Source organism: Zonotrichia albicollis, chromosome 2 (assembly GCF_047830755.1).
Source record: "Zonotrichia albicollis isolate bZonAlb1 chromosome 2, bZonAlb1.hap1, whole genome shotgun sequence".
Lineage (NCBI taxonomy): Eukaryota > Metazoa > Chordata > Aves > Passeriformes > Passerellidae > Zonotrichia > Zonotrichia albicollis.
In genome coordinates, this window is record NC_133820.1 from 38,923,873 (window position 1) to 38,951,053 (window position 27,181).

At 37.8% G+C, this 27,181-nt stretch overlaps 1 protein-coding gene across 9 annotated transcripts in view; it reads left to right on the forward strand.

Moving 5' to 3' along the window:
• STXBP5L (syntaxin binding protein 5L) overlaps positions 1-27,181 on the forward strand; it is a 184,764-nt gene that overhangs the window by 95,167 nt on the left and 62,416 nt on the right. For all 9 annotated transcript variants that reach the window (XM_074534789.1, XM_005486091.4, XM_005486092.4 and 6 more), the window contains exons 6-14: positions 4,654-4,717; positions 12,895-12,978; positions 17,703-17,826; positions 19,344-19,422; positions 19,596-19,750; positions 21,343-21,415; positions 22,659-22,806; positions 24,380-24,447; positions 25,617-25,657. In XM_074534789.1, the coding sequence (XP_074390890.1) occupies positions 4,654-4,717; positions 12,895-12,978; positions 17,703-17,826; positions 19,344-19,422; positions 19,596-19,750; positions 21,343-21,415; positions 22,659-22,806; positions 24,380-24,447; positions 25,617-25,657 (836 nt within the window). The remainder of the gene's footprint in view (positions 1-4,653; positions 4,718-12,894; positions 12,979-17,702; positions 17,827-19,343; positions 19,423-19,595; positions 19,751-21,342; positions 21,416-22,658; positions 22,807-24,379; positions 24,448-25,616; positions 25,658-27,181) is intronic.

Consider the following 27,181-nt stretch of genomic DNA (forward strand, 5'->3'; position numbering starts at 1 on the left):
TTGTAAGCAGTTCCACAATGACAGTGTCCAACTCTCCAACCTTCTTGGCAACTTTACTGTAATAGCAGTGAGGGGAAACAGAACATTTTATGTACATGAAAACAACTTGAGGCAAAATGGAGTTTGTGTGCAGACATTTCCCCATGCAGTATAATTTACTGTATGAAAGCAGTAATTACTGTTATCTGTAGCTCTGATTGTTTTTCATGAGTTCTATAAAATAATGTTATTGATATAATATAGTTAACTAAATAATTGCTTTGTTTAATCCTGCATGTAGTGCGGTCATGATGTCTATCCTCAAGAGAAATTGACTGTATAGCCTAATGCCTTGCTCTCCTTTTACAAGCAGCACTTCCCCAGGGCTCCAAAAGATATTGTTGTTCTTTCTATTTATACATACCTTCCTTGAGGAGACAAGGAGATGCAAGTAGTGAGGCACTGATCTGCCTTTGGCAGATAGTTCCTGGTCTTAGTGTGGCACAAAGGACAAGGTTTGGGTTCCTTGCCACAGTCCTGTATCCAGAGGGAGATAACATCACTTCAGGAGAAGCAAACCAGAGAAGATTTACTGTGTCTCTCCTTCTGTATTGAGCCATCAGGCAGGCTCAGATCAATGAGAAAAAGGTCTTGCAGAACTGAGGAAGTTGCAATGCTTTCACACACAGCAATGTTTTCTTTCTTGCTCCACCTGCACTGGGATTATTTTGTTTGCTTTATCCTCCCTCAAACATATCCCCCAAGATAGGACTGTGCATGTTCATCCAAAACCAAACTTTATGCTTGCTGCATCTTGTGAATATTCCTCATTATGTAGTCCAAAGAGGAATCAGTTTTGATGCAAATACTTTACTTGCTGTGTATAGAAAAAAATCAATGTTTCTTGGAGCCCTGGAAAGGCAGTGCAGGAGGACTGCCAGGGAATAGGCTCTACAATCAAAAAAGCTTCAGGAACATCTGTTGTCACCTGTATGTGATCTTATCTGTGATGGCACATTAAATACATACAACTATTTGAAAAGGATCCTTTCTGCTTTCCTGACAGAAGCCATGTTATGACTGCCAAACTTAATAGGCTCTCTACTTACTCTTACCTATGTATAAACAAAGCTGGCCTCTGTTAAGCAATCAAGGAAGTTGTAGAGGTTGGATCCTGGCTGGTTGGGAAACTTCCACCCAGCTGCTCTCTCACTTCCCATCCTCAACAGGACAGGGAAAAAAAATAAGATGGAAAAGTTCACTAATAAAGGGAAAATCAGGAAGATCACTTATCAGCTACTGTCAATGGAGAAACCAGACTTGACTTGGAAAAAAATAATTTCATTTATTGTCAGTTAAAATAGAGTAGAATGGTGAGAAACAAAGACAAAAACTAAAGCCCCCTTCCCCTGAATCCTTATTTTTCCGAAACTAATGATGTATGTATGAAAACTAAAGAATGGTTTGTTGAGTCTTTTGATGGAGTGGCATACCTGACAGTCTTATATGTAGTAGAAGTGAAAGAAAAAGGAAGAAGCCAGAGCAAGCCAGGTGTTATACAAAACAACTAAATTATTAAAATAACAAGAAGTAAGGTATTGTGAATACTAAGAACATACTTATATCAAATATAGAGGAAAAACAATGGGGAAAAATAAAATCTCATACATTCAGTGCACAGACTGCTGTGTCTGGTATCAACTTTGCTGATAGTGTATATAAAGCTGTTATTCAACAAACTAAAGAAGTAACTAGGTGCATAATTATTCAAATTACAATATTCCTAAAAGAAACAAAAAGTGCATTAAAAAAAATACCCAAACCCTACAATGTTAATACAGTGCAGTAAATCCCAGGATCCCCCAACTACAATGAATTCAAGAGGAAAATGGAGGAGATTGGAAAATGTATTCTATTTAGTGAAGGTTTCCCCTTTCAGCTGAGCTTTTAGTATGGAAATTTGAGGCTAAACCCTGCAGGAATATAAGATAGAAACAAGACTGGTTGTAAAAGACAGGGGTTTTTATACCATTTACAGAGGAACAACAAGCTTTCATATACTATGAAAGTATACTTAGCCTAAAGAGTAGAGGACAACTCATGTAAGAGTTTGCTTCTACCCAAAGAGAAATTGATGCCTTCTTTGGTAAGCAATGTTATATGTATCCTTCAAAGAAACTGGTTGCACAGATTTATCTAAACTGTTCCTGACTTTTAAAATTAATAGGTACAAATAGCTGACTAAATGGAATCAATCTTTACCTTAGAAAGACACTATGCTTTTTTCCTTTTTCCCTCCATTTGTCATGATTTTGCCAATATTCCTGGTCATGTACCAAGAATGGAATGGCCAAGCATCCAACCGTGCATCCTGGTTGGTTCAATGGCCTGGGATAGCTGCCCAACCCATTGTGCTTTGTCAGCCTCCATGTGCTTCTGCTACCATTCTGTTTGTCCCCAGCCTTCTGGGGAAACATATCTGATGTTTGCTTGCCTCTGCTCTCTCTTATGTCATCTGTCTGTGATCTGGCTAAAAAGTGAAAATTCTTATACTGTGTCTTCTCATCTTGTTTTTTCCTCTTGTTCCTACCCTTCCTCCTTTGCCCATCACTGCATAGGCAGCATATACTCCAAACAGACCTAGTTCTTTCCATGAAAATACTCTGACCAGTTCAGACAGGTGAATCTACGTCAGAAACAGCACTTGAAACTGTCCCAAACTGTCACATGTACTCCCTCAGGACAGATGTACAAGATATGTGTAGGTCTAAGCACTGCTTGCCAACAACCTCATCTCACCCCCCAGTTCCCTGCCACTGCCTACCTGCCCTGCCTGCTCCAAGGCCTGGTGTTGTGCAAATTATATTTTTATTTCAGTACAGGTTACTCAGAAACAGAAGCTCACCCAGAGGGGTCCCCTCTGGTAAGTTGGCTTGTATAGGAATGACAGCCAAATCTCCTGCTATCTGTATCTCTGTAAAAATGGTTTTGCTCCATGTCTCAGGAGAAATGGGTGCTTGTTGCTGGCACCATCAAAGACAGTCTGTATAGAATGTCAGTGTATAAACTGTCTGTCCACTGCTTGCCTGCTGATCTCATTTCTGTGATGGGATATGCTGCAAAATACTCTTGCAGAATCCTTGCTGGTGGAGACCTCATGTAGGAGAATAATATGCTGCATGTTCAGGATGTCTGGTGTAATTTTTCATTGTTCTCAGCTCAGATCTTTGCCTCTCTGCTTTGACTCAGCTTTGGTGCATTGACTAAATAGTTAAAATATTTAAAACATAATGTGGACAAAGTATAGAGGCCAGAGAAGAGTGTGCATGCTTTTAAGAGAGTTGGAGCATACTCTTCTGGGAAGGAGAAGCTTATGAGGCTATGCATCAGTCCACAGTGTTTTAATACTTGAGTTGTCTGAGAATTTTTGTGACCACTCTCAGTCTTGATTTGGAGTCTGACCTGTAGAAGAGAGGCCAGTTTTGCTACAGTGCAGCATTCAGCCAAAGGAAGAGGCCATTATTTTAGAAAAATCCTTTGAGTAGTTCAGCTGGAGGAGCTTGTTTTGGTTTGTTTCTGTAATTCTCTTGCAAATTGTTTTAAAACTTGGAGCCTAGGTCATTTACAGGTGCTTTCCAGATAAACTCTTCACTTTATGGCTTCTGCCATTCTCTGCCATATTTTTTTCCTAATGACCTTTGGTGAACCAAGACCAGTCATGCAAGTTCAGATCCTAAGCTGAACTCCAAGGGACATGTACTCTGACCCCAGAAGGTAGATGGGAGAAAGGTCTTCCTCTGTGCAGGCATTCAGTGGGGACTGGTGCTTGTCTTCTTGCTTTTTATAGCTGCCAGGGCCTGCAGGTCAGGTTAGAAAAGAAGAAACATCTCCATCTGTCTAGTCAGTTTCCTATGATTTGCATTTTCTGTCAGGTGCTGGACATTAACAACTCAATACTAAGTTGCATATGATGTGGTTGGTACATGTTGCAAAAAGGGAGGGGATGCTAAGGATAGTAATTAATTTCTCTGTAGGTTTACAAAGACTCATAGGATGGGTGTTGTGGCTGAGGAGCCCCACTGAACATGCATTGTGGGTATAACTGTGTTAGTTGGTCTGAAGATGAGGTAAGGCTTTACAGACCAGACAGAGGCAAGTTGCTCCATTTCTGAAACTCTGCTGAAGTAATGCTAAAACACTTCCTGACAGGGCAGTGTAGGTGAGGTTACTGAAACCCTTTCTTTAGTGACATTGGAACTTGGTGAGTCATGCTATCAGTATCTGAAATTAATCCAGTCCACCCTTTGTAAATCCTTGGCAAATTAGCCTTCAAATGGAGCAAGTAAGGAGAGACGGTCAGAAAGAGATGGAATAGAGAACAGAAAAGGCAAAAAAGCTGTAAGAATGAGGGAGGAGGAAAATTACTTAATAGGAAGAATACTGAGATTTAGAAAAAAATGAAGGAAGGATTCATAAAGAAAAGAGAATCTTTGCCTTTAATGGCAAAAAGGAAATAGAGGAGAACATTAAAAGATACCTATGACTACCCTGTCAGGCTTTTTACAATTATTTTTAAACCATTGGAGATTCATGTTAGCACACCTAGAAGCTGAGGTATCTAGCTCTTCTTACAAAAACAACATTCAGAGATTTTAATTGATTTTTGTATTGCAGATCCACCAAGACTCACCCTGGCCCAGTTGTACATTTAAGCGACAGCCCAAGAGATGAGGGAAAAGTGAGTACAACCAATGGTATAAAATTTTGCAGCATTTCATAGCCTTTATTTGCCTTGCTACTCTTTCCTTTTGCTTACTCACTGATTTTATCATCTGCTTTCTTTGTATGTTTGCAAGGAATTTTAACTATCTTACTGTTCTTAAGAAAAAAATTATCTTTGTACAAATTAAATGAGTAAAGATTTGTGATGCAGACAACATCCTGTACTTTGAAATGTATGCCAAAGACAATGTACCTTGAAATGTATAACTGTCTAAATGGTTCTGTTTAAAAAAGCTTGACTAATTAAGGTTTGACTAAAAGCTTATCATGACTTTGGTACTTGGATAAACATGCACTTATGAGGCATTATAATAAGCTTTTATAAGATAGGAAATCTTTTCTTATAGAAGAATTATCATGATAATAACCCAAGTTTGTAACTTGCTGCTGTTTGCAATTCTCAACTCTGTTCACTGTGCACAAGAGGAAACCAAACATACAGTCAGAGCATTAGGGTTGTTACTGATACCATCAGGAGGCAAAATCAGAGCTGGCTTCTTTTGTATGGCAGCTTTTCAAAGATGAAATATGATTGACAGAATTCTGGTTCTATTACAGCTTTTTTTCTTTTTTTTTTTAATGTGTTGCTACTGATATTTGAGCATTTTGCCTGCATGGAAAGGGTATTTAATTCTCTCATTGGTTTTGATCATTTTTATTGACTGCATTTCAGTGTGTATTTATAAAGTACTGCATCTTCCAAATGGTGTATCTGTTTGACAGTGTGCCTCACATAACAGCTAATAGCTGTTAGAAACTGGCAGCAGTTTGAATTTCTGATACTGATATGGGGGATAATATGCTGGAATTATGTGTACCTAGAAAAGCACTGATGACTGCATCTGATTTTCATTTGCATCACTTGTCCTTGGACTTACCCATATTGTGAAGGGAACTGTGAACCAACCCGCCAACGACTTCCATGGCCTCTCTGAGCCTTTCTGGAAGAATCAGAATAGGTCAAGCAATTTAGAATACTGTCAAATGAAGTAATTAAGCATATTGAAGTGTAGTGTTGCAGCCTCAAACAAGAAGCCATCAAGAAATCCAGTTTAATTATCTCTGACAAAATACCTGGTGAGAATAAAGGTTTATTGATGAGACATCATTCTTGTTTGCTGGCCACAACAGAAGCTGCTGCTGAGCTACCTAAGGCACATAGTGTAGGAAAAAAGGCTACTAAAAAATGGTCTTGTCAGTGAAGATTTTTTACAGGAATGCCATGCACTGTGTCCAAACAGAAACCTAAAAATATTTTTCAGCAGAGAGGGAGAAGACAAAAAGGACCCAGGCAAGAGAGTTAAAAGAGAACTGGCTTGGGAATACAAGTGCTTGTTGCTCAGAGGGCACATGGGAGACATCCGGGCACTGATGAAGTACTAGCATTCAAAGAACAATAGCATATTCAGACAAGGGCCTATGAAAAACAAACATTGAATATTTATGGGGAGCAGTAGTAGAAAATGTAAGGTATACTAAAACCATCTCAATGCAGCTCTTTATATCGATAGGTTGAGAGTGGTGTAAAGAATGAACTGGTACTAACAAAATACTTGCAGTTTTGCAGAATGTAGAATTGATTGTGTTTACAGGAAGATATCAGTAAAAGGTACACAGGTGTAGGAGAAGATCCAAGCATTAAATCAGTAGACAATTCTAAGTTTAAAAAAATTCAACAGTGGAGAAATAAATTAAACTACATTTTTCAACTTAGTCTCATTAAACTTTAGTTAAGAATGCAGAATAAATCAATCATTATTCAGAATGAGGAAAAAATCGGGGGAAAAGCAGCTCCTGGGACTTTTACTGTTTAACATGGTCATATGTAGCCTAGAAGATAGACTAAGTACTGATGTCACCTGGTTTGCTGGACTTTAGGAGGCTGGGAAACTCAGCAGTAAAATGGCAGGTTAAATACTGTCTTTTTTAAGTATTTCAGTGTAAATGATGGCAAGTGGTACATGTAGGGCAAAATATTTCTGGCTTTACATATAAAACAATGGGTGTGAGCTGATGATTCCTGTTTGCTATCAAGAGCTTTGAGTGATGGTTGACAGTTCAATGGAAATGTCAATCAGCTCAATGCTCAGTAGTGAACAATAAAGAAAATCAAAATTAGGCATTATGCAGAGAAGAATAGAAAACAAAACAAAGCTATTAAAGAAATGCATTGTTGACCTGCCTGCTGATTACTGAGTATCATGCTTGTCCTTCTATGTCTAAAATGAACATAATGCTAAAAGAAATTCAGAGAAGGGACTGCATTTTCTATATGAGAGACAACTTAGTGAGACAGGGAGATTCTCTATGGAAAACACCTGATTGTGATTCCAAGTTTGAAAAAATCACAGTTGATATTAAGAGGATGGAAACAGCTCATAGTCTCTTTCAATATGTCATGGTTTGAGCCTGGCACAGAGCCAGTGCCCCCCATGAAAATGCCTCACCCTGGTGTCTGCTGTGAGATGTGACCAGGAATAAGCAAAACAGGCTCTAACTTAAACATAAAGAATACTTTATTACTTAAACTACAGGAAAATAGGGAAAGACTATAAGGAAAAGAAAAAAAATTGAAAACCTTACAAAAAAAACTTTCCTCCTCCCCACTCCCTGACTTTCCCAATCCGATACATTCTCCCAAAACACCCAACTGCCCAGCCTTGGCCCCACACTTTAGTATACTCAAACTGCAGTTCATGAAGAGGAAAGGAGTCCTTCTTGTTCCATAGGCTTCCCCTGGAAACACACTGAAACCTCGTGTGCTTCCTTGTCACTTCGGCACCGCCCGGAAAAAGTCCTTTTGCCGCTTGTGACATCTTCCTTCCATGCCCAGTGCTCTCACCACTGAGACATGGCCAGAGCTGCTTTTAGGGTTGTCTTTCAAGGATGCCTTGTCTCACTCCAAAAAGGCACAGTCTCTGCTTTGGGACATCTGTCCCCCCCATATTTTTCCAACCCCCTGGGGCCGGGGGGTCCTCACGAATGAACCCTCCTGGTTTTGAGGCACTGCCTCCCCCTAAATGCAGTCTCTGTGTCACAGGAACAACTGAGTCCATGGCCACAAGAAAAGTCCAGCCAAAAGGCCACTCCAAATCATCTCTCCCCATCCAATCATCTCTACGTTCTTCGGGCCAGGTCCTTGTCTCATCTCATCTCTTATCTCCCTTCTTATTCAGCTTCGAGGAGGATTAGCATTTTTGCAAGGCCCCAATCATGAAAGAAAGGGTTAAAAGTTTTCAGTCTCTGTCTATCTCAGAACGATAATACTCCCACACGTGCTGCTGCTGCTGCGGCCGGCCGGGCTGCGCCCTTCCCCCCCCTTTCTCCTCCTGGGCCGGCTGCTATCACCGCCGACTCTCCCTCTCTCTCTCTCCTGGGGGGGGGAATGGCTGCCCGATGTCTCTTGGGGCTCCTCCACCCTTCCATCCTTGAAGGCCCCGGGCCTACCGCATGGCTGCCCCTCCCCCGCCCAGCAGCAAGGCTGGACGGGGGGAAGAGATCTGACCTCTTCACAGCGACGTCCCAAGAGAGAGTGCCAAGGGCAGTGCCCTGCTTTTAACCCCTGTGTATTCTCGGAGGTGTGTCCAAACCCCACTGGCTACACTAGGTGCCAGTCTCAAACCTAAAACTTTCATTGGTTTGACCACAGCTTCCCAGAATTCCCACTCCTTCCTGGTCAAACCACCACACAATACAAAAACTAAAAGGATACCAAATTAAGCTGACAGGTCAGATTCCAAACAAGACAATTAAGTACTTTTTCAAATGTGCAATGGGTAGAACCTATGAAACTTTTTCCAAATGCTATTGTGTATGCTGAAAATGTACTGATCACAAGGAAGACTTGAAAAGTTAACACAGAAGAAATCCATGGGAAGGTAACTGATGAGATTTGCTGAATTCTCCTAAAAGGTTCTTAAAGATGAGGTTAAACAGGACCATGTATAGTTGAGGAGATGGCTATACTTGAATGAGAAAATTACTTAGACTGAGAGAATATGCGAGAATGTTGCAAACACTTGTCTTCTTCCCTTATTATTTAGTATTTGCTCTTGGCCATTTCAGTACAAGATACTGTCAGAGGTAGACTTTTATCTAATTTAGCAGAGGTGTTCTTAGATAAAATAGCTGTTTGATAGTAGTTCCACATACTTTGCTAATCTCCACAGCTCCAAGCTAACCAAAGACCACCAAAATGTATTGGAGGCAGAAGTCAGACTCTGCACATCACATCATGATAGGCAGCAGATAGAAGTGTTCTTTGCATGTGTTTCAGGAATTTTTTAATAGTAGGTACAAATCAGTCATAATCATTACTCAAAATGCAGATGTTTTTGTACTCTGCAAGGCTACTACTCTACAAGTGCTTTGCCAAGAGTCCAGTGGTATAGCCTTCCCTGGGGTATTACAAAGTTGGTTATAGACCTGGGAATGTTTTGCTAAAGTAAATAAGTATTTCTTCTATGAACGCTGAGTGGTTCAGAGTCCTGAAACATAGTCAGACCTTTCAAAGTCTAGGACAATCATAAGAGATCTACTTGAAAGCCAGGGAGGTTTGTTCTCTGGCAGTATCTTCACCTTTTTCATTAAGATCCTTTGAATTCCTAAAAGTTCCAGTTTATTTCATTGACTGGTGATGGGGTTCCTTGTGCCAAAAGAGTGAATGCAATTCAGGATGACTTCTGCCATTCAAAATTTCTCCAGAGTGGCTTCTAGGTAGGCTTTGGAGACAAGTCTCTTTTATGAATCTAACAAGCTATGGCTGGAAGACAAACATCAAAGAGAATTTAGGCATTTAATGTGTCACTGAGGAACAATTCAGGGACCAAGTGATTAAGTTCATGAAATAAAACTGTGTCTGCCAAATCAATTAATAAGTGTACATTAGGGATAGACTGGAGTGCACAGACATTTATAAGTGGCAGATCTGTAGCAAACATGATTTTTCTTGCTGACAAAGGAAAAGACATTAACTGCAATGATCTGCAGTTTCCCAGCAAACGGAGAAAGCTTAATAGGAAAAGGTTTAATGTTATTTACAATTAGCTGGTGGGCTAAACTTCCTATCTCTGAGTCTGAGTTCTGAGATCTAATAATACCTAAAACAACAAGCCTGTTTGGCAGGCTTGCTTGTTTGGGATTTTTTCTCCAGCTGTTTTGTGTTACCAGGACAAGGAAGGGGCTTGCTGTCATGTACCAGAATGTAATTAGCTGACTGTGAAAAAGAAATTTCCTCCCATCATCAAAAGCATTTGATGAAGAATGATTTAAGTCAAAATGTGAAACAACTCCTCTAAACAAGGAAGATCTTGCCAGGACTTCTCTCTCCAAATTCTGTCCTATGTTCTGCCTTTTTTGTAAGCTAATTAAGCATGAGTAATTAAATGAAATGCCATGAAAGGCAAGATAGATCTTTGGAGTTTTCTCCATCCTTGACTCCTTTTACAGATACTGTTTTTCTTTCTCTAGGTTTTCCTCTTCAACTTCATTTAGGGATGGTTTGCTTTTTACTTCTATTACAGAAATAGAGCCTGTCTTATAGATCTCCCAAGTGATCACTATGACCAAGAGGAGTGGGAATGTTTGAGTTTCCTATGGTTCAGACAGATCAGAATCCAGACCATCACAAATATCCTGGCAATGAGACTAATCCCATTCATCCAAGCTGGAGTTGTGGCTTTAGTGCTGTACCACAGTGTTAGTACTAAAGCAGCATGACTACTGTCTGAACAAAAAGAGAGATTCCTGACTATGCAGCAAATCTCTTTGCCTTTATTTCTTCCCTGAAATTATACTTTGTAACTTGCAATTCTTTAGTGCAGTTGTGCATTAAGCATTTCAGCAATAGTGCAGGTGAAATGCGGCCTCTGATAAAAGGAATTTAACCTTTTAGTAATTACCTGGAGCATGATATCTTTGCAAAAGAGAGGGATAAAAATCAAAAGGCAAGCCTGCTTCCCCAGGGAAGAAAGGCGTATTAAGAAACAGGGCCACATACTAAATGCTTTTCAATTCCTTCCCTTTTCTGAATATATTTGTACAAAAGCTGAGGTGAAAAGAATATTGGTAGATATAAACTGAATGTGACTGGTTTGGTACCCAGTGTAATGCCCAGGGGCAAGTGCTTGTTGTGATGACAGTAAGGAGGGCACTCATACTCCATAACTTACTAAAATACTATTTATTGGAGTGAGTACAAAAAGGAGGGTGGGAACCCCAAGCTGTGTAGCATGGGATGAACCTCCAATAAGGGCATGGCACCATCCTCTGTGAAGAGACTCTTGCCAACATTTTGGTCTTTGGAGATCCCAAAATATATTTTTTTAAAGCACCATATCCATTTCTACTGTCAAGCAAAAGGATGTTCACATGAAACATGCTGCCTTACATTAAGATCAGGGCACAAAGGTGCTGCCCTTGCCTTTATCAAGTGGGAGAGGCCTACAAGGTCCTTTAGAAATAGCAGCTAAGTTTTTACCCTGTGGCCAAGAGATATGAGCAGGCCTGAAAGCCAAGTGCTGTGTGCAGCACAGCCCAGACCTGCACCTACACCAGTGAACTGCTATGAGCATCACTAACTCCTGGATATACAAATAGCTTCCATTGGGGATTGCTGTACCAACAGAGCAAGCAGCTGCAGTGAGACCCTCCTTGTTCACTGTGTCAATGGCAGCCCATTATCCCAGAATACCATATGGCAGCCTGACACAAGAGCTATCCAGTTAGCTGCATGCTTTCTGACTCTGACACAGAATCCCAGATGGAGCCATCCAGAGCAAAAATATTAAATATTCTGGAATTTTTCCAGGGCAGTTTAAATTTTTTTCAGGAGAATAATTATTCAGGAGCATAAGTAATTATTGTTTGTATTCAGGTATTAAATATATTAACTATAAATAATTTCCAGATTAGCTAGGAGATTCCACAAAAGGAATACTCTCCTGTCAATGAAAAGAGCCATATCCAGTAGAACTGAGAGTATTCCCAGGCTCTTTTGTAGCAGTATTGATGTATCAGTTATACTTGGAAAGAAAGTGATGTTTTGTTTAGCAGCCCAGCCAAATTTCATTTTTAGGACTCATGCAAGCTAAACTGAGTGATAGCAAAGATGCTGTTAAGGTTTCTCCAGCTAAGAGATTGTCTTGTCATTATTCTTCACAAATTCTTTGTATAGAAACTATAAATCCTTGCCTGCATTTTGTGATGTATCTGTTTACAGATGATGAATAACTGCAACTATCATTGCCAGTTTTATAAAATATTCTATCACAGAAATGTGAGTCTGCCAGTTTAGCCATTTCCAGTCTTCATGTCCAGAACAGGTTCTTAAGAAGACAGATTCTATGGGAAACAGTTTCCAGGACACCTAAATAAGCTAGACGTGATCTTGTCCATAAGATCTGAAATTAATTCTGTTCAAATGAAGAGCAACTCTACAGTACCAGATCAATATTTCACTTCTTCTCAGTGGAGACAAGGAGATATGATTGTGTTCATTCTTATTTTTCTCCTGACTATTGTTTCTATTCTCTTTCATATTTTCAGAAATCTTTGCTGGTATTTCTCTGGTGTGCATGATGATATGAAGTCCCAGTTCTATAAGAAGTAAAAATTGACATATCAGTTAATTTATTTTAATTATTGGAATGCAAGCAATTTATTCTCTGCTGTAGGAGTCCTTGAGACTGTTTTGAAGCAATAGCAAACATAAATAAAAGGAATATAAGTAGCTGAATGAAAGTTTAGTCTGATGATTCTCTTGATTTGAAGTTATTTAGGTGGTATCTTAGGTGTCAAACATTTTTTTCTCCAACAAGGGGAGGGAAAGTAAGACCTGGTAGGAGCATGCTACCATCTTTGGTTTTCAGCAGATATGCTATTGAGAAGACTGTCCAGGTGCATAATCATCTAGGGGAAAAAAAGGTGTATAAAGCCCTTTTTTTTTCCCATCAGATCTTAAATTGTCAGCAATGTGAAGTAATTTATACTGAAAGATAATTTGAAAGCAAGGTATTATGTTTAGGGCAAATTACAATCTTGGCTATCACTTTGCTATTTCTTTTTATATTATTCAATATTTATATGTACCTTTTGAATCAGGAAATGTAATTGTGGTTTTTTTCCCTCGTGCAGCTGTTGATAGGTTATGAAAATGGGACCATCGTGTTCTGGGACCTACGATCTAAAAGAGCCGATCTGAGGGCTTATTATGATGAGGTAAGCAATTTCCATTAATTCAGCAAAGCCATTATTCAGCAGTTTGCCATATGTCTTACCAAGCAGATGGATGTTTATCTAAAGGCATTGCTGGTTCTGGAAATACTGTTTGTGCTATGCTTTTTGGGAAAATTACTGACAATGGAAATCAAAGTCTGAAATCTCTAGTTCTGATTCTTTAAGCTCTCATGAGTGTACTGTGACACAGAATGTCCTCCCCTTGATCCTGACAAGTTCATCAACTTCTCTGTGGGGATCCTCAGTTGAACAGAGTCTAGCAATGAGCTGACCTGCGATACAGCTACAATAGGAATTACATAATAATCTCTACTGGGTATATCTAGAACATTCATTATATTGGAAGATGAATTGCCTTGTACAGCTGTTGATATTGCCTAGTACTTAAGATCTGATTAAACAGTTTTCAAAATTATATTGTCATAGTTATCACACAATTGTCTCTTTTCATTTGCAAGCAGCCTGTGTTAACCACAGATGCAGTTTTTTATCAATAATCAAGCTGCTTGAGAAATAAATATATTCCTAGTTACTATAATTTTAGCACTAGCCCTAGGAAAGAATATTCTTTGTTCTGCCAGTCCTCTAAAGTTCACCATGGATGAACATGAATGCTACTACAGCTGAAGGTAGAAAAGGACATTTTCTTTAAAGTGATCCTGGCAGTAATTGGTTCCCTGTAGTTCTGTTTCCTTCTTTATCTTGTCACCTTGCTATGTATAAGGAGTGTATACCCATTTATTTCCCCTCTAAAAAGCAATCTAAATATATATGGATCCTGTACTCTTTCAGACCTGCTGTCAGAGACACATTAAAGCTACTCTGAGCTTCAAGGTTAAGTTTCTGACCATCAACATAGCAAATGTTTCAAAGGACAAGTTTGAATAGGCCAGCACTTAAGCCTCAAGACATGCCCACTGAATTGTCTCCCAGTGATAGTCTGCTTTTGCAAACACTTGTGAAATTACACCCCTTCTATTACTTAAGGCTGAACAACTTCTTCCTTTTACAGGTCTCTTCAGGAAGGGTGGGGATGGGGATGTGTGTTTGCTACTGTCCTCTCTTGTACTCAGAATGAGACTACATGAAGCAGGATCTTCTTAATGCTGGTTCCTCTTTTTTCTTCATTTTGAGACAGAGTGGGTGGATGTTGAAAATTCCACATACAATTCAGATTTAGTTGTTCCACATTTTTCAATACTGTTCTCAGGAACTTTTTTTGCCTTCTTATCAGTCCCATGCTTTCTTCCTCAGTGGTTATTTGCTATGTCAGTACTCCACTTTGTGCAACTTGTTCTAGCTTCTAACATACTGAAATAATTGCAAGATTCTTATTTTGTTTTTAAAAGGATTGTGTGACTAGGCATTTTACTTTACTCCAGACTTTCAGGCTCCATGTTCATAATGTTCCAGACCTGCTAGAATTCCCTCAGGGAAGCCACTACCCTTAGGGAGCCACTAAAAAGGGATCTTTTTGAAATCCTGGGTTACATGTGCCACTTTGCAGCAGTCCAAATTATCAAGCCTAAGCCTCATGTTATGGGTTGGCCACCAAAGATCACAGTCCAGAAGTCATTGTTCCTGCTCCCCTTCACCATGCTCTCTGGACTGATGGGAGGCCTCTGTGCCCCATCATGTCTGACCAATCTCTCAGTATTGTTCTGGCACTGAGCCAGAACAGTTCCAGTTGCAGGCTATCTGTTGAGTCTGAGATAAATTCCTGTAAGTGTTCTGTATCTTCATTGAGTACAAAAGTGCCTCTTTGCATGAGTTCTGAATTAAATTAATTCACCCTCACTTTTCTTACTATCAATATGATTTTCATCTTCTCAATGGTGATATGCATGAGATATTGAGGTCCTTCCAATCAATGCTCCTACACAATGCCTTCTATAAAAGGCTTTCCTTCCAAGTTCTTTTATAATTTCCTGCAAAAGTTTTTTTTTCCATAAAGTGGTATAAAAAGACAGCATATAAACAAGACAGATCTTTCAAATGCATCTCAAGTTGTTACTGATAGTTGGCAAACCCACAATCCAGCCATCTTCCTCTGCAGGCTTTAGAAGTTTGCATCAACCCCCATTCAGAGCTGTCTGAAGCAGTTGTCATTTTCACTGGAGCTCATCCCAAAATGAAGATGCAGAGTTCTTAGAGGCATTTGCCAAATGACAACTCCCTACCTTTGTCTAGCACTGTGCCACTATGGAAGTATCAAATTGGATGTGGCCCTTGCTGTAATGGTCCTGCAGTACTACGAACACAAAGGACTTTTAGCATTCAAATAGTAAGATGAGACAAGCCTTGCTCATTCCAAAATATGGTTAAAAGTGGTACTGAAGACCCTCAGTGGTGAAGGTTTGTGGTTGGGAAGGAACTGAAATGGTGTTAGGCATGCTTAATTTTAGTACATGCTGAGTATGAAAGAAGATGGAATGTGTATGCAACAGCTGTGGGTATTGCAGAAGGAGAAACATACCTAATCTGGAATGAGATGCTTTGTGTGCTTACACTGTGTGAACATTCACATGAGCCACCCACCATGAGGAACTCCTGTTCTAAGGAAATAACTGCTCCTTTTGTGTGTGGATGCTAAAGTGGATCTGAATGCTAGACATAATCTAGCAGAGAGAAAATTTGGGACTTGTTCAGGACCATCTTTCAGAATTATTTGTGACTTGCAGCGGAGACCTCCAAAAACATTTCTGTTTTTCTTGCCCATTTCGTGGCTAAGTCTAACAGGTCAGTTTGAGTTGCTGCTATGCCAGCTGGCTGTGCCAGGATCATCCCACCTCAACTGCCCTCCACGAGAGGTTTAGGCTGGCAGGTGGTACCTGGTCACAGAGAGGCAGTTTAACAAGCAGCTCAATACAGTTTTTAGCTAGGCTGAGCTTCTGCTCAGACACAGTCAGTGACTGTAACCATGTGAAATGTTCTAAGTGTGACAACACATCAAAACCAGATTCAAATCTGGCATGATAGCAAGCAGGAATGAGCTCATGTCAGAATTAATTTGCATGAGGATAGACATGCCTTCAGTGTAAGTGAAGCAGTGCTCCCCACAGAACTAAGGTTATTCTACCTGAGGGCAACAACACTGGACTCTGCATGAACCATCTTTCTGAGTTGTCTTTTGTTACTTCAGTCATAGTTTGGTTTCTTCTGGTTATTTAAGAGGTATTGTATACCAGCTCCCTTTCTGGAACGTAGAAGTTTGGGTGATACCCATTTGTCACCAAAAATAAATACCTAGAGTTCAATTTTCTTCAGCTCCATTTTTTGCTTCTTTTTTGTCACTACTATTTTAGTAGTTTAGTGTTAGTCAAGCATTCATATACAAGGGTGTCAGATTCCTGTTAAAACGTCTGGGTCATCTTAATGCAAACTCATTTGTGGCTCTGCTGTCCAGACCCAGGAGCTGAGTAAAGCTTTGGTAAAGGGTCGTGGCTCTTTGGTTGATTTCTTCTGATACTCTCTCCACACCATGAGCTGTAACCAACATAACAATCAATATAGTGATTAAATGAGCAAAACCAACAGGGAGTTTTAAATACTGACCAGTAGCACTTAAGCAAAATTAATATGAACAGCTGCAATGCTGACTTATGAATACCCAGGCATGATGTTAAGTCATTTGAATAAATCAGGTAAATGTCTATATGCAATTTTAAGTGCGTGCAAGGCCTTAGCATTTCCTAGGTAGAAAAAAAACCTGGAAATTTGCATTCAAAAATAGATCTCTTTTATTTACATTTACATAAAATTATATTGTGGTTTTTGCTATTTAGCAGTGAACATTTCTGGAAGGGATATGGATTCAAGGGAGAATTCTGTGAGTTTGTGTTTCCGTGAGGAGTGTGTGAGGAACTGTGGTACAGAATGAATGTTTTGTCACAATGTGGCTTTTGTTAGTTTCTAGGACATATCAGGGAAATTGAAGGACTTACCCCATTATCCTTTCCAATAGTTTGATGTAACAATGGATATTTTCTACTAATTAGTTCCATTAATTATGTACAAAATACTAAGAATGGTGTAAGTAACATTCATAATGTGGTTCTTGTAGCATGCACAAAAGAGTGTGATATTCCTCTCCTCTGACTCACTGTCTCTTCCAAAAGTATCTTGCATCATTGTTTTGGTAATTTTCTACACCAGTGAAACAGCCCTGGATTTTTTAGTGTTTTGGTTTTGACATTAAACATCCCAGATTTCTGTGGACTTGCTCTGCAGCTGAAGTATGTGAGAATGCATGTGGAAATTATCCAAGAACAGTGTTTTACTTCCTCTGGGGAAGAAGATACTGTGTGTGGTACCTGTAAAGATTTTTACACAGAATTACCTGTAAATTTACACGGAATTACCTGTAAATTTACCAGATTAAATACTTCTAAGGAGAGCTATCAGACATATTACAACTGCATTGTATGGCCCTTGTTCTTACATTTTTACCTTAATACCCTTTTCCTTCCATTTTGACCTGATTCAGTACAGGCTTTCTTATATTACCGTGTTACATTAGCTTTTATGATGAAATATGGATTACAGCCATCTGTTGCTAAAAAGTGATGGCAGTGGACTTCAGACAAACAGGAACTGTCCAACTCTTGATATACCATTAGAACAATATAACCTGAAGTCAGACATGAAAATACCATTGGTGTAAACACTGTATTCCATTCCAGTCTCAACTTCTTTCTTTTCTGTAGGCTATTCATTCTGTTGCTTGGCATCATGAAGGGAAGCAGTTCATGTGTAGTCATTCTGATGGCAGCTTGACCCTATGGAATCTGAAAAGCCCTAACAGACCATTCCAGACCACAATTCCACATGGTAATTCTAAAAGTTAAAATGTGTAACTAAGAAGCAAAACGGTGTTCTCAATGCTGCTTGCTAATATGTCTGTTTATTTAATTTTTCCTTGTAGCCCAGATGTTGCTTCTTGCATAAATATTTTGATCTGAAAAGTAGCTGCAAATTATTGTAAAATCAGTAACTGTGATGAAACTTTTTATTGTAATTGGTGTCATAAATACCTCTTTCTGATTTATATTACTCTAATGTCTTACCCAATTCCTTTTAAGAGTCTACTGATGGTCTGTGAGACCCTCAGGCTCTTTTTTCTTTCATGGTTTGTACTTACAGGCTTTTATGAGCAATTTTCACAACAGATTAAAATGTTTTGTAAAAGGTACTGTGGTGTTTTTCATGGGGATGGTACAAGGCTTCCCAAAGAACTGCAATGAAGAATTTAAAGGAGCCATAGTAAGAGATGGCTTTATCTTTATGTGTGGGACTTTATATGAAAGTGCTTCCTAAAAATTTGGTTCAAAAGTATTGACACCATTGTAAATGAGTACATTCCTTTGCTGAGAAAACTGACTGGGTAGAGAGGGAGGAAGAAGTCAAGATCTAAGTAGGCCCAAAAGGATTTAGCATTTTCCTAATTTACCTCTGTTTTATAATTTTTAGTCATAGAATTCTATAATGTCACAAGGGAACTCTTAGCCAGTGAGATGACCCGATCAAAACAGTCCTGATTTGATGAGTAAACTCTGGACATTGGGCACTTGAACTTCCAGCAAAAAATTGCACAACCTCTTTGAGCAATATCTTTTGGTATTTAATGACCTGTGTGGCACAATTTTTTGGTTAATATCTAACCAGAATTTTCCGTGACACAGCTTATGTCCTTTATCTCCCATGATAGCACTGTGCACCTCTGAGAAAAGTCTGGATCCATCTACACTGTATCCTCCAGTCAGGCTGTTGTCAAAAGCAAGCATAGACTTTCCAAAGCAACAAACTCAAAATGTCTTTTTTTTTAATTGCAAGTGACTTTTCTCTGATTGGAAGAAAGTACTGAGCCATAATTAACTAAGAACTAATGAGTTTCAGTTGTTCAGTTGTTCATTTAATTTTCTCACTCAACTAGGTACACTCCAAAGCATGTAATGTTTTGTCAACAACAGGAATTAAGTCAATCTAAGAACGTCTTAGGAAAAAATGAAGCTGTTTATGGTCATTATGTGTTCAGAAAAAAAGGCTTATAATTAGTCTGATTCATTCATTATTAGTTAAGTTTCATACTCAGAAATTTGCATGGTTTATAGATGTCTTTGAAGTGTGTTCTGTGGTTCTTTAGATGTGGCAGTAAAAACACAAAGACATAGTAAATGTAATTAATTTAGAAAAATGCGTATTTCGTGGAAATAGGAGCTAATACTTCTAATCTTTCGTAGCTTTAAAGTTCCTTCTTTTGTTTCTTACACAGTTGTTTCAATATATATGTTTCAGTTTGATCATTCAATTCCATGTTTTAACAGTTTCCATGTTCTTTCTTTCCTTAGGAAAAGTTCAAAGAGATGGAAAAAAACCTGAATCTTGTAAACCAATTCTTAAAGTAGAGTACAAGACCTGTAAAAACAGGTTTGTTTTTAATTCTGTAATTAACTCAATATTACATTCTGGAGTATAAGTCCTTTTAGAATCTTTTCCTGCTTTCTTTTAACAAACCTGTTTGTTAATATTTGCAGATACTAAACCTATAGTGTAAGCTTGTATGTACTATGTGGACTTACATACATATTTTTTTAATACAGTGAACCATTTGTTGTATTTTCGGGTGGACTGTCATATGATAAGCCTTGTCGAAGACCAAGTTTAACAATCATGCATGGGAAAGCAATTACAGTTCTTGAAATGGATCATCCTATAGTTGATTTTTTAACTCTTTGTGAAACCCCATATCCAAATGGTGAGTTTATTGGGAAAAATACAATTATGGAAAATATAAAAGAAGGGATCTTTCCTCATACATTAATCCCATCCCAGGGACTTCCATCCTAATATTTGTTTTCATCTCAAGAAAACTACATAACTGAAAATACCTGGAAGTTGTTTGCATTCTCAGTGTAGGAAGTGAGTAGTGAATGGACAATAAAGCGTGCATAAATCTCCAAGTATAGGATTTAAACCCATGGGCTTCTGTGAGAAAACATTGCTATTAATCAAAGATAGGTGCTTATATTTCTGAAATTTTTCATCATTTACAGCTCACTAAATTATGAAAAATTAACTATCACTTACCTGCAAAAAAGTTCTTACACTTCAGCATGAAATTCACTGTTTAAAAGTATTATGTTTGCTCTACAGTGTGGGGCTGCCAAGTTCTGAAATATGTTGTCAGAAAGTTCCAGAAAATAAATTAAGAAAAGCTGTTAGTCAAAAAGAAACTAACTTCAGCATTTTAAGCCCTCAAGCAGAAAAGTAAAATAAATCTTATATACATAGCTAAACCAAGTACACATTAAAAACATTTAGTAAAGTGTATGTGTGCTTCAATATAATGCAGAAATTTAATTTTCCATAATCAGAGTTGCTTTGGGCCTTCATTTAACTGTGTCAGATACTTCCCAGTACTTAGGTTTTGTAGCATCTTCCCCCACTCACAGACTAATATTTATACATTTTGGTTTAACTTGTGTTATTCATAGCCAAGTATAAAAACAGGCAAAAAATAATGTGCATTCATAGCAGGACTGAAAGGAAGATGAATCAGTTGCTCTCATTTACTCGTCCTTTTGGCATCACCCATCTGAACAGTTTATTCTGAGCTTGCACGTGCTGGAATGATTTGCTGCTGTTGAAAAGAAAGTCATCATTTCACATTTATATTTTTTAATAAAAAATGTAGATTATAAAAAGTATGTAAATGAATATATTCTGTGCATCAGGGGAAGCGTTTATTCGTCATCTTAATTTTTTAGTTTTGATAAATAAAGAGAATTGTATAAAAAACCAAACCATATAATCCCCTAAAGAGTGTGCAGGAGGAAGGGGCATGTTATTACCTGAATTGAAAACAGCAGACTAACAGGATTCCTAGGGAATATTCTCCTTGAGTCACCCCAGAAATGGGGGCATTGCTTATCAGGAAGTGTCCTGCACAATCTGTTTGTGAAGAGCAGTTGTACATAATAGAAGTATTACTTTTGGACCGCAAAAATACTTTTTCTATGTAACAATTGGATTCAATAATGCAATGATACACACAACTTATTCATATTCTACTTCTTTACTTTCAACATAGCATCATGCTGGCAGGCTATAATACTCCAATTCTTCTGCTTTGTATGTTTGCCAGCAGTACTATCCAAAAGTAATTTCCTACTTCCTCTCTGGCCCTAGTTTCCAGCTCTGGCTGGTTTGTGCATATGTCAGGGGTTTGTACCTCAAAGCCTCTAATATACTGTGAAAATTTAAAGAACATAAATATTGCTGGCTTGCTTGCTTCAAATGGCTGCTAGGAGAACTCCATGTCTTTTATACTTGATTCCTTGCTTACAGAATTTCAAGAGCCCTATGCTGTAGTTGTGCTTTTGGAAAAAGATCTCATTGTCGTTGACCTGACACAAACAAAGTAAGTATAAATGTTTAGATTAAGCTATTTGTGTGTTTAATTGTCCAGTAAATTACCATAAAATTCAAAATCATTTAACTATCCAAAAGCATTCACTCTTGGAAATAACTCTTGCTAAGTATTTACTTCCACTTTAAGAGCTAAGTTCATCTACTGAACAGGAATTTATGATAATAGTTGTTCTTGAAGTTTGGAATAAATCTAAATCTGCAGTCCTTTCAGCACAGCCCTCAAACATTCATTCAATACCAAAGTTAAATGATATTTGAACACGTATGTGATTTGGAAATAAGATTCAATAACTACTTTTATGCATGTCTAGCCTCAGTATCTTAATAAATAATGACATTGTTTTATATGGATCTACATAATTACTTCATGATCCAGTTGCTGGTTTAAATGACAAATAGTTCTTTCATATCAGAATCAATGTTCCTATCAAAGAGGAACTCTACATCATCTAAAGCATAATCCAATTATTTATTTTGTTCTGCTTCTAACACAACCAGTAAAGGCCATCCACATTCACGCTGGTGTAACAAGGAACAGATTTTGCTGTCAATGAAAATGTTAAGTGAATCATATTCAGATCTCATTTGTGAGATTATTATTATTTAAAGAATAATTCAGATCATCTCAGCAGTGTAAAATGGACATAACTGAAATCAGTACCCGATTTCCTATGTTTTTCAATTGTGAATAGCGTTGTATAATGTATGAAAAGTGAGGATTTCCTCCTTATCAGGCTATTCAAACTGATGGAAGTGAGAAATAAACTCAGATCTACTCATCTGTTATTGCAATTTTTCATTGTATAATCAGAAGTCTACCAACCCAATAAGCTAAGATCTTCAGTGTAAAATCCACGCTTGTAAAAGTAGTTTGTAGTTCATAGTACATATCATATCCATGAACCTGAAACTTCCGGAAAATTTGCCACTTCTATATAATAAGATTTTGAGATGTCAGAAAAAAATTCTTGTTCATTCATAAAGGTAGCCCTTTTAGCCTTAGGGATTATTTATGTAGGATTCTTGTCTTGTTAAATTTTTATGTCTTTATTTTAGTAACTACACATTATTATTGATATTAAAAACAGTACGTAAGTTTGAATAAATAAGGGAAAATATATTTAATGAGTAGTGATTTTACTTAGATTATGTTATATATTTTAATATAAGAATGTTTTATTCTATGGCTCAGTGTGTCACAGTGCTTCTAATAAATTGTCTTCCTTAACTAGTTTTCCAATCTTTGAAAATCCATATCCTATTGACATTCATGAGTCACCTGTTACCTGCACAGAATATTTTGCGGACTGTCCTCCAGATTTGATCCCTGTACTCTATTCTGTAGGAGCAAAACATAAAAAGCAAGGATACAGCAATAAGGTAAACAAAACCAATATTCTTGTTTTTAAGCCAAGGAAGTAGATGTGTAACCTATGTTTTTATAACCTCTTACCATATTAGTTTTGTTTTACTCCTTTAATAATCACTTTAAGATTAGTCCAACCAGCAGCCCAGCAGCCCAGCAGCCTGATTACAGTCCCTCAGAAACATGACCACTCAGAAACATGACCCCCCCCCCCAGTATTTGTCCCTCAGAAACATGACCACTTAAGCAGAACCATTAATTATCATTAGATAGGACTTAATCATTGAGATGCTGGAGTTATTCCAGATCAGATTGTGTTAAAGGCGAGCCAGCAGTGTACAATACAAATTTGTATGGATAGGTTCTCTCTATCAAAGAAAAAAGTGTAAGCATTATAACTGAAAGACTTGAGCAGATGTTCAGTGAGAGCTGACAACATCTGTGAGATTTGTTATTAAATAGGGATAATAATAATAACAATAATAATAATTTTACTGAGCTACCAAATTCTTACCATAATGCTGTAGAAATAGGACAAGCTTCAGGATGTAAAAGAAGAAATGCAATTAATTTCTAAATTTCAAGCTTTTAACTGGTTTGTATTTTGGCTAGAACGAATGCATTTTAATAAATAAACTAGAAAAAATACTGGATAAACAAGTCGACATTATCAATTTTCTATTCAAATCAACGGAAGTATTCTCCTCGGAGCTGGGTTGTTTTCCATTAACTCAAGGAATGAGCCCTCTCTACTTCTTTTAACATCTTGGTTCACAAAAGTACTTCAGAAAATATTTTTATTTCTCCTGTTTTGATCTACCCTTACCTCATACACTTTGCACACCTGCCTGTATTTCCTGCAACCTCTCTTGCCCCCTTGCTTTCTTTGTGCATGTACAAAGGCACTCTGAAGGCAGGGGATCGCTCATGTGCCAGACATCCATTTCTGTAGCCACAAGCATCCACTCCATGTATCCACACAAACAGTTTGTGCTCCTGGTTTTTTCTCCACCCACTCATACTCTGCACACATCCTGACCCACTCTGCACATGTGTCACCCTCTGCATCCTCTATCCATACATGTCAGGGCTTTAGGCACAAGGCAGCATTCTAGACCATTAGGAAGCAAAAGGCAAGGAAGAGATGGTGATCTCATATGTTGTATTAAAGTTACATTCTCTTATCTCATGGCATCATGCTCTGATACTTGTTTCTGGGCCAGCTTCTTCAGTGGTCTTTGTATTCAAAATAAATTCTCGGTCTATTCAGTGTTCTATAGAATCTCTAAGAGAAAAGCCATCCCAAAAGACCAGCAGAATTGTTTGTTACTCCTCCTTCTCACTCCTGCTTTAGGGTGTTGAATGTTAGCTGTGTGGAAATATTTTTAAAGCACAAAACATTAGTTGATAATATAAAAGGGTCCAGAAATGTTAATAAACTGTAAAAGCCTTGAATTTGACATATTTTTGTTCTTTTACAAGTTTTATTGCTTTTTTGGGGAAGATGTTGCCTACTCCTGAATTTAAAAATTAGCCAAGCAAGGTTCTTCAGAATAAGTTGTGATCTCTGCACTTTTGTTTGTTTAGGAGTGGCCTATCAGTGGTGGAGCATGGAACCTTGGAGCTCAGACCTATCCTGAAATCATTATTACAGGGTGAGAATGAAACTGGGGATTGGTGCTTATAAACTATTGTGTCTACTTCTTTTGATTGTGGGTTACCTATAGGTAAGAGTTGAGACTTCACCACATATGCATTTCCTAGCTCTTCACTTGAGTAGTGTCACCACAGAAATTCTCTTTTGCTCTAGAAAGCAGAGCTTGGTACCCAGGGTTGAGTACAATTAAGAATGACCATTTGAGGCCCCAGTGTTAGATAGCAATGCTTGTGAAGGAGGGGTCTTTGGAAAAAAAAAATCTATTGCAAGAGAATTTTTTGGCCTTGAAGGTCACAGAGAATAGCTTCAAAAAGGAGTGCAGCTGTTTTCCCCTGGCCTTCTGGACTCTCTGTCTAGGGGCAGTTACGAAATTCATTTTAATACTCAGCATAAGTGAGGGTGTGGTGCACTGGGATGAATTTTACCTTGTGGGCACAGAAACAGAGCAAAAAGGCCTAGAAAGGCTCAGACTGCAGTAGGGGCCTCATGAGCAGTGATTGGTGGATTCCCAAGGGATCATCCTGTAAAACTGAGACTATTCATTGAGTTAAAATGCACAATGAGTTTTTCTCTAGTCTCAGTCATGTATTTGATGAATTGTTGCTATCAATGATACTAAAGGCCTGATTTTAAAAATAAAGTTATGATGTATGCAGTAGTACAAGAACGTGATGAAGGGATCATTCTCATTATAAACAGAAGTCTCTCCTTTTTCCAGCTTTGCTTCAGCAATTGTATATTAATAAAAGGAGCACAGTTGTGAAGTATCAAGCAGAATGAAGTTCCCTTCTGTCCTTTCAAAGTTCACTGTACATGCCAATTTTAGAGTGCATAGGTTTGATGCTAGCCCACTGCAAAGCCAAAAGTACTGTGACTTAAACTTGTTATTAGTATGGGAATTAATTTCTTCTTGTTGCAATCTTAAAATTTATTGGGGGCTTAGTTCTCTGCAGGAAATGAATAAAAATATTTTGTTAACTAAATTAAACCAAATAAAATATTTTTTTCTAGTTTGTATGTATGTCTTTAATATGTTGTCAGTAAGTTATAGACAGTTACAGAAACAAAATTAATTTTTTCTGATTGTATTTATTACTCACTGAAAGTAGATAATGTTTTAGAATTGCATCTTGTTTTAACACATTTAATTTTTATATTTTTTTTAAGCCATGCAGATGGATCAGTAAAATTTTGGGATGCTTCTGCCAGTAAGTTTCTAAAGTTCACTTTTACATAATGCTGATAAATCACACAAACACACATTTATATATAAAACAGGAAATTTAACAGGTTGAGTACTAATGGCTGGGCTGATATAATTGATACAAAGGGGTGAAATTCAGAAAATGTTTTATAAGTTAAGAGAAAAAATGCTGCTAATGAGATATGTCAGGCAGAAGAGAGTGAGGAACAATAACTCAAGATCCAGCATACCAAAATATATGAAGGATGAAGTGTTGGTAAAAAGTCCCTAGAGCACATTCTTCTGTGTGTATAGAGGAGAGGGCTCAGTTAGATCTTACATTCAGTTCCAGTTGTTGTGTCACTTCTGTACTGAGTACAGCAAAGTCTTCTTTATAGCTAAGTAAAAATAAAATATTAAAATACATTCATATATTTCAAAACATTTAGTCTGGTGAGGGTGGAAAATACCATAATCTTTTCTTGTCCAGTCTCAAATCCCAGGATATAATTGGGTAGCATTTCCATTTATCCTAGCAGGAAAAAGCTTCAGAAAATACTTGTTGCATATAATCTAGCTATAACTGCACATATCAGCAACCAGTATTTTCCCCTACAGAAAATACAAATTATATTCATTAGTAAAATATATTTATTAAAATACACATACATTTTGATAGAAATTGAAAATATTTTGCTTCAAATAATTGACGGTGCTTCACCAAAGTTTCTATAGAGTTGCCTTGTATTCTTGTCTTTTTGATGGTACAGGGATGTCTGGGTAATATCTCTCTTTTATGAGGTATTAGTGTGTTAATGAAGAAAGAGTCTGAGAGAAAATTCTGGATGAAATGTTAGGCCTAGAGAGATTTAATATGACCCTTATAACCAGCCTGTAATGAGTGCCAAGATCATGGAGTATGGAGTGCTTAAAATACCTGCTAGTTCCGTGTGGTGCCACGGAATTGAAATTATTATTTTGCTACCATTACCAGCCAAGCATGGGAAATGCTGACAGGTTTTAAATGTCACCTAAACCTGATGACTTTGTGAGGTAGTTGCCTTTTTGCATAATACCAAATATTTTCACTCAGGATAGACAGGGAGAAAATGAGGATTTCCAAAGCCTCATGTTGCAAAATCTATTTCATGTATTAAGTAGGCACAGGAACTGAACATGGCCATGGGTTGGTTTTTTATTATTTAATTTGTCTGTTTGGAAATGGTGGGAGAACAGAAACATTGTGCTCAGAATTTACATCTTCCTCTGTCTTGAATTTATGGTGAACACCAATCATCAGATGAGGTCAACAGTTTACTTGCTGAAACAGAAGTTTTGAGAGCTTTGATATGCACAAAAGTAGTATAATTAGTTTTATTTAGAGAAGTATGGTGAGACATTAGACTTTGTCTTATTCAAATATGAAATATGTGAATATTTCAATTTTAAGAATTACAAATACAGGTTCTAAAGTTAGGATGAAACAATACAGACTGTGGGAAGACCCCAAGGCATTTAGTGTGTGTACTGCACAGGAAGCAGTGTGCTA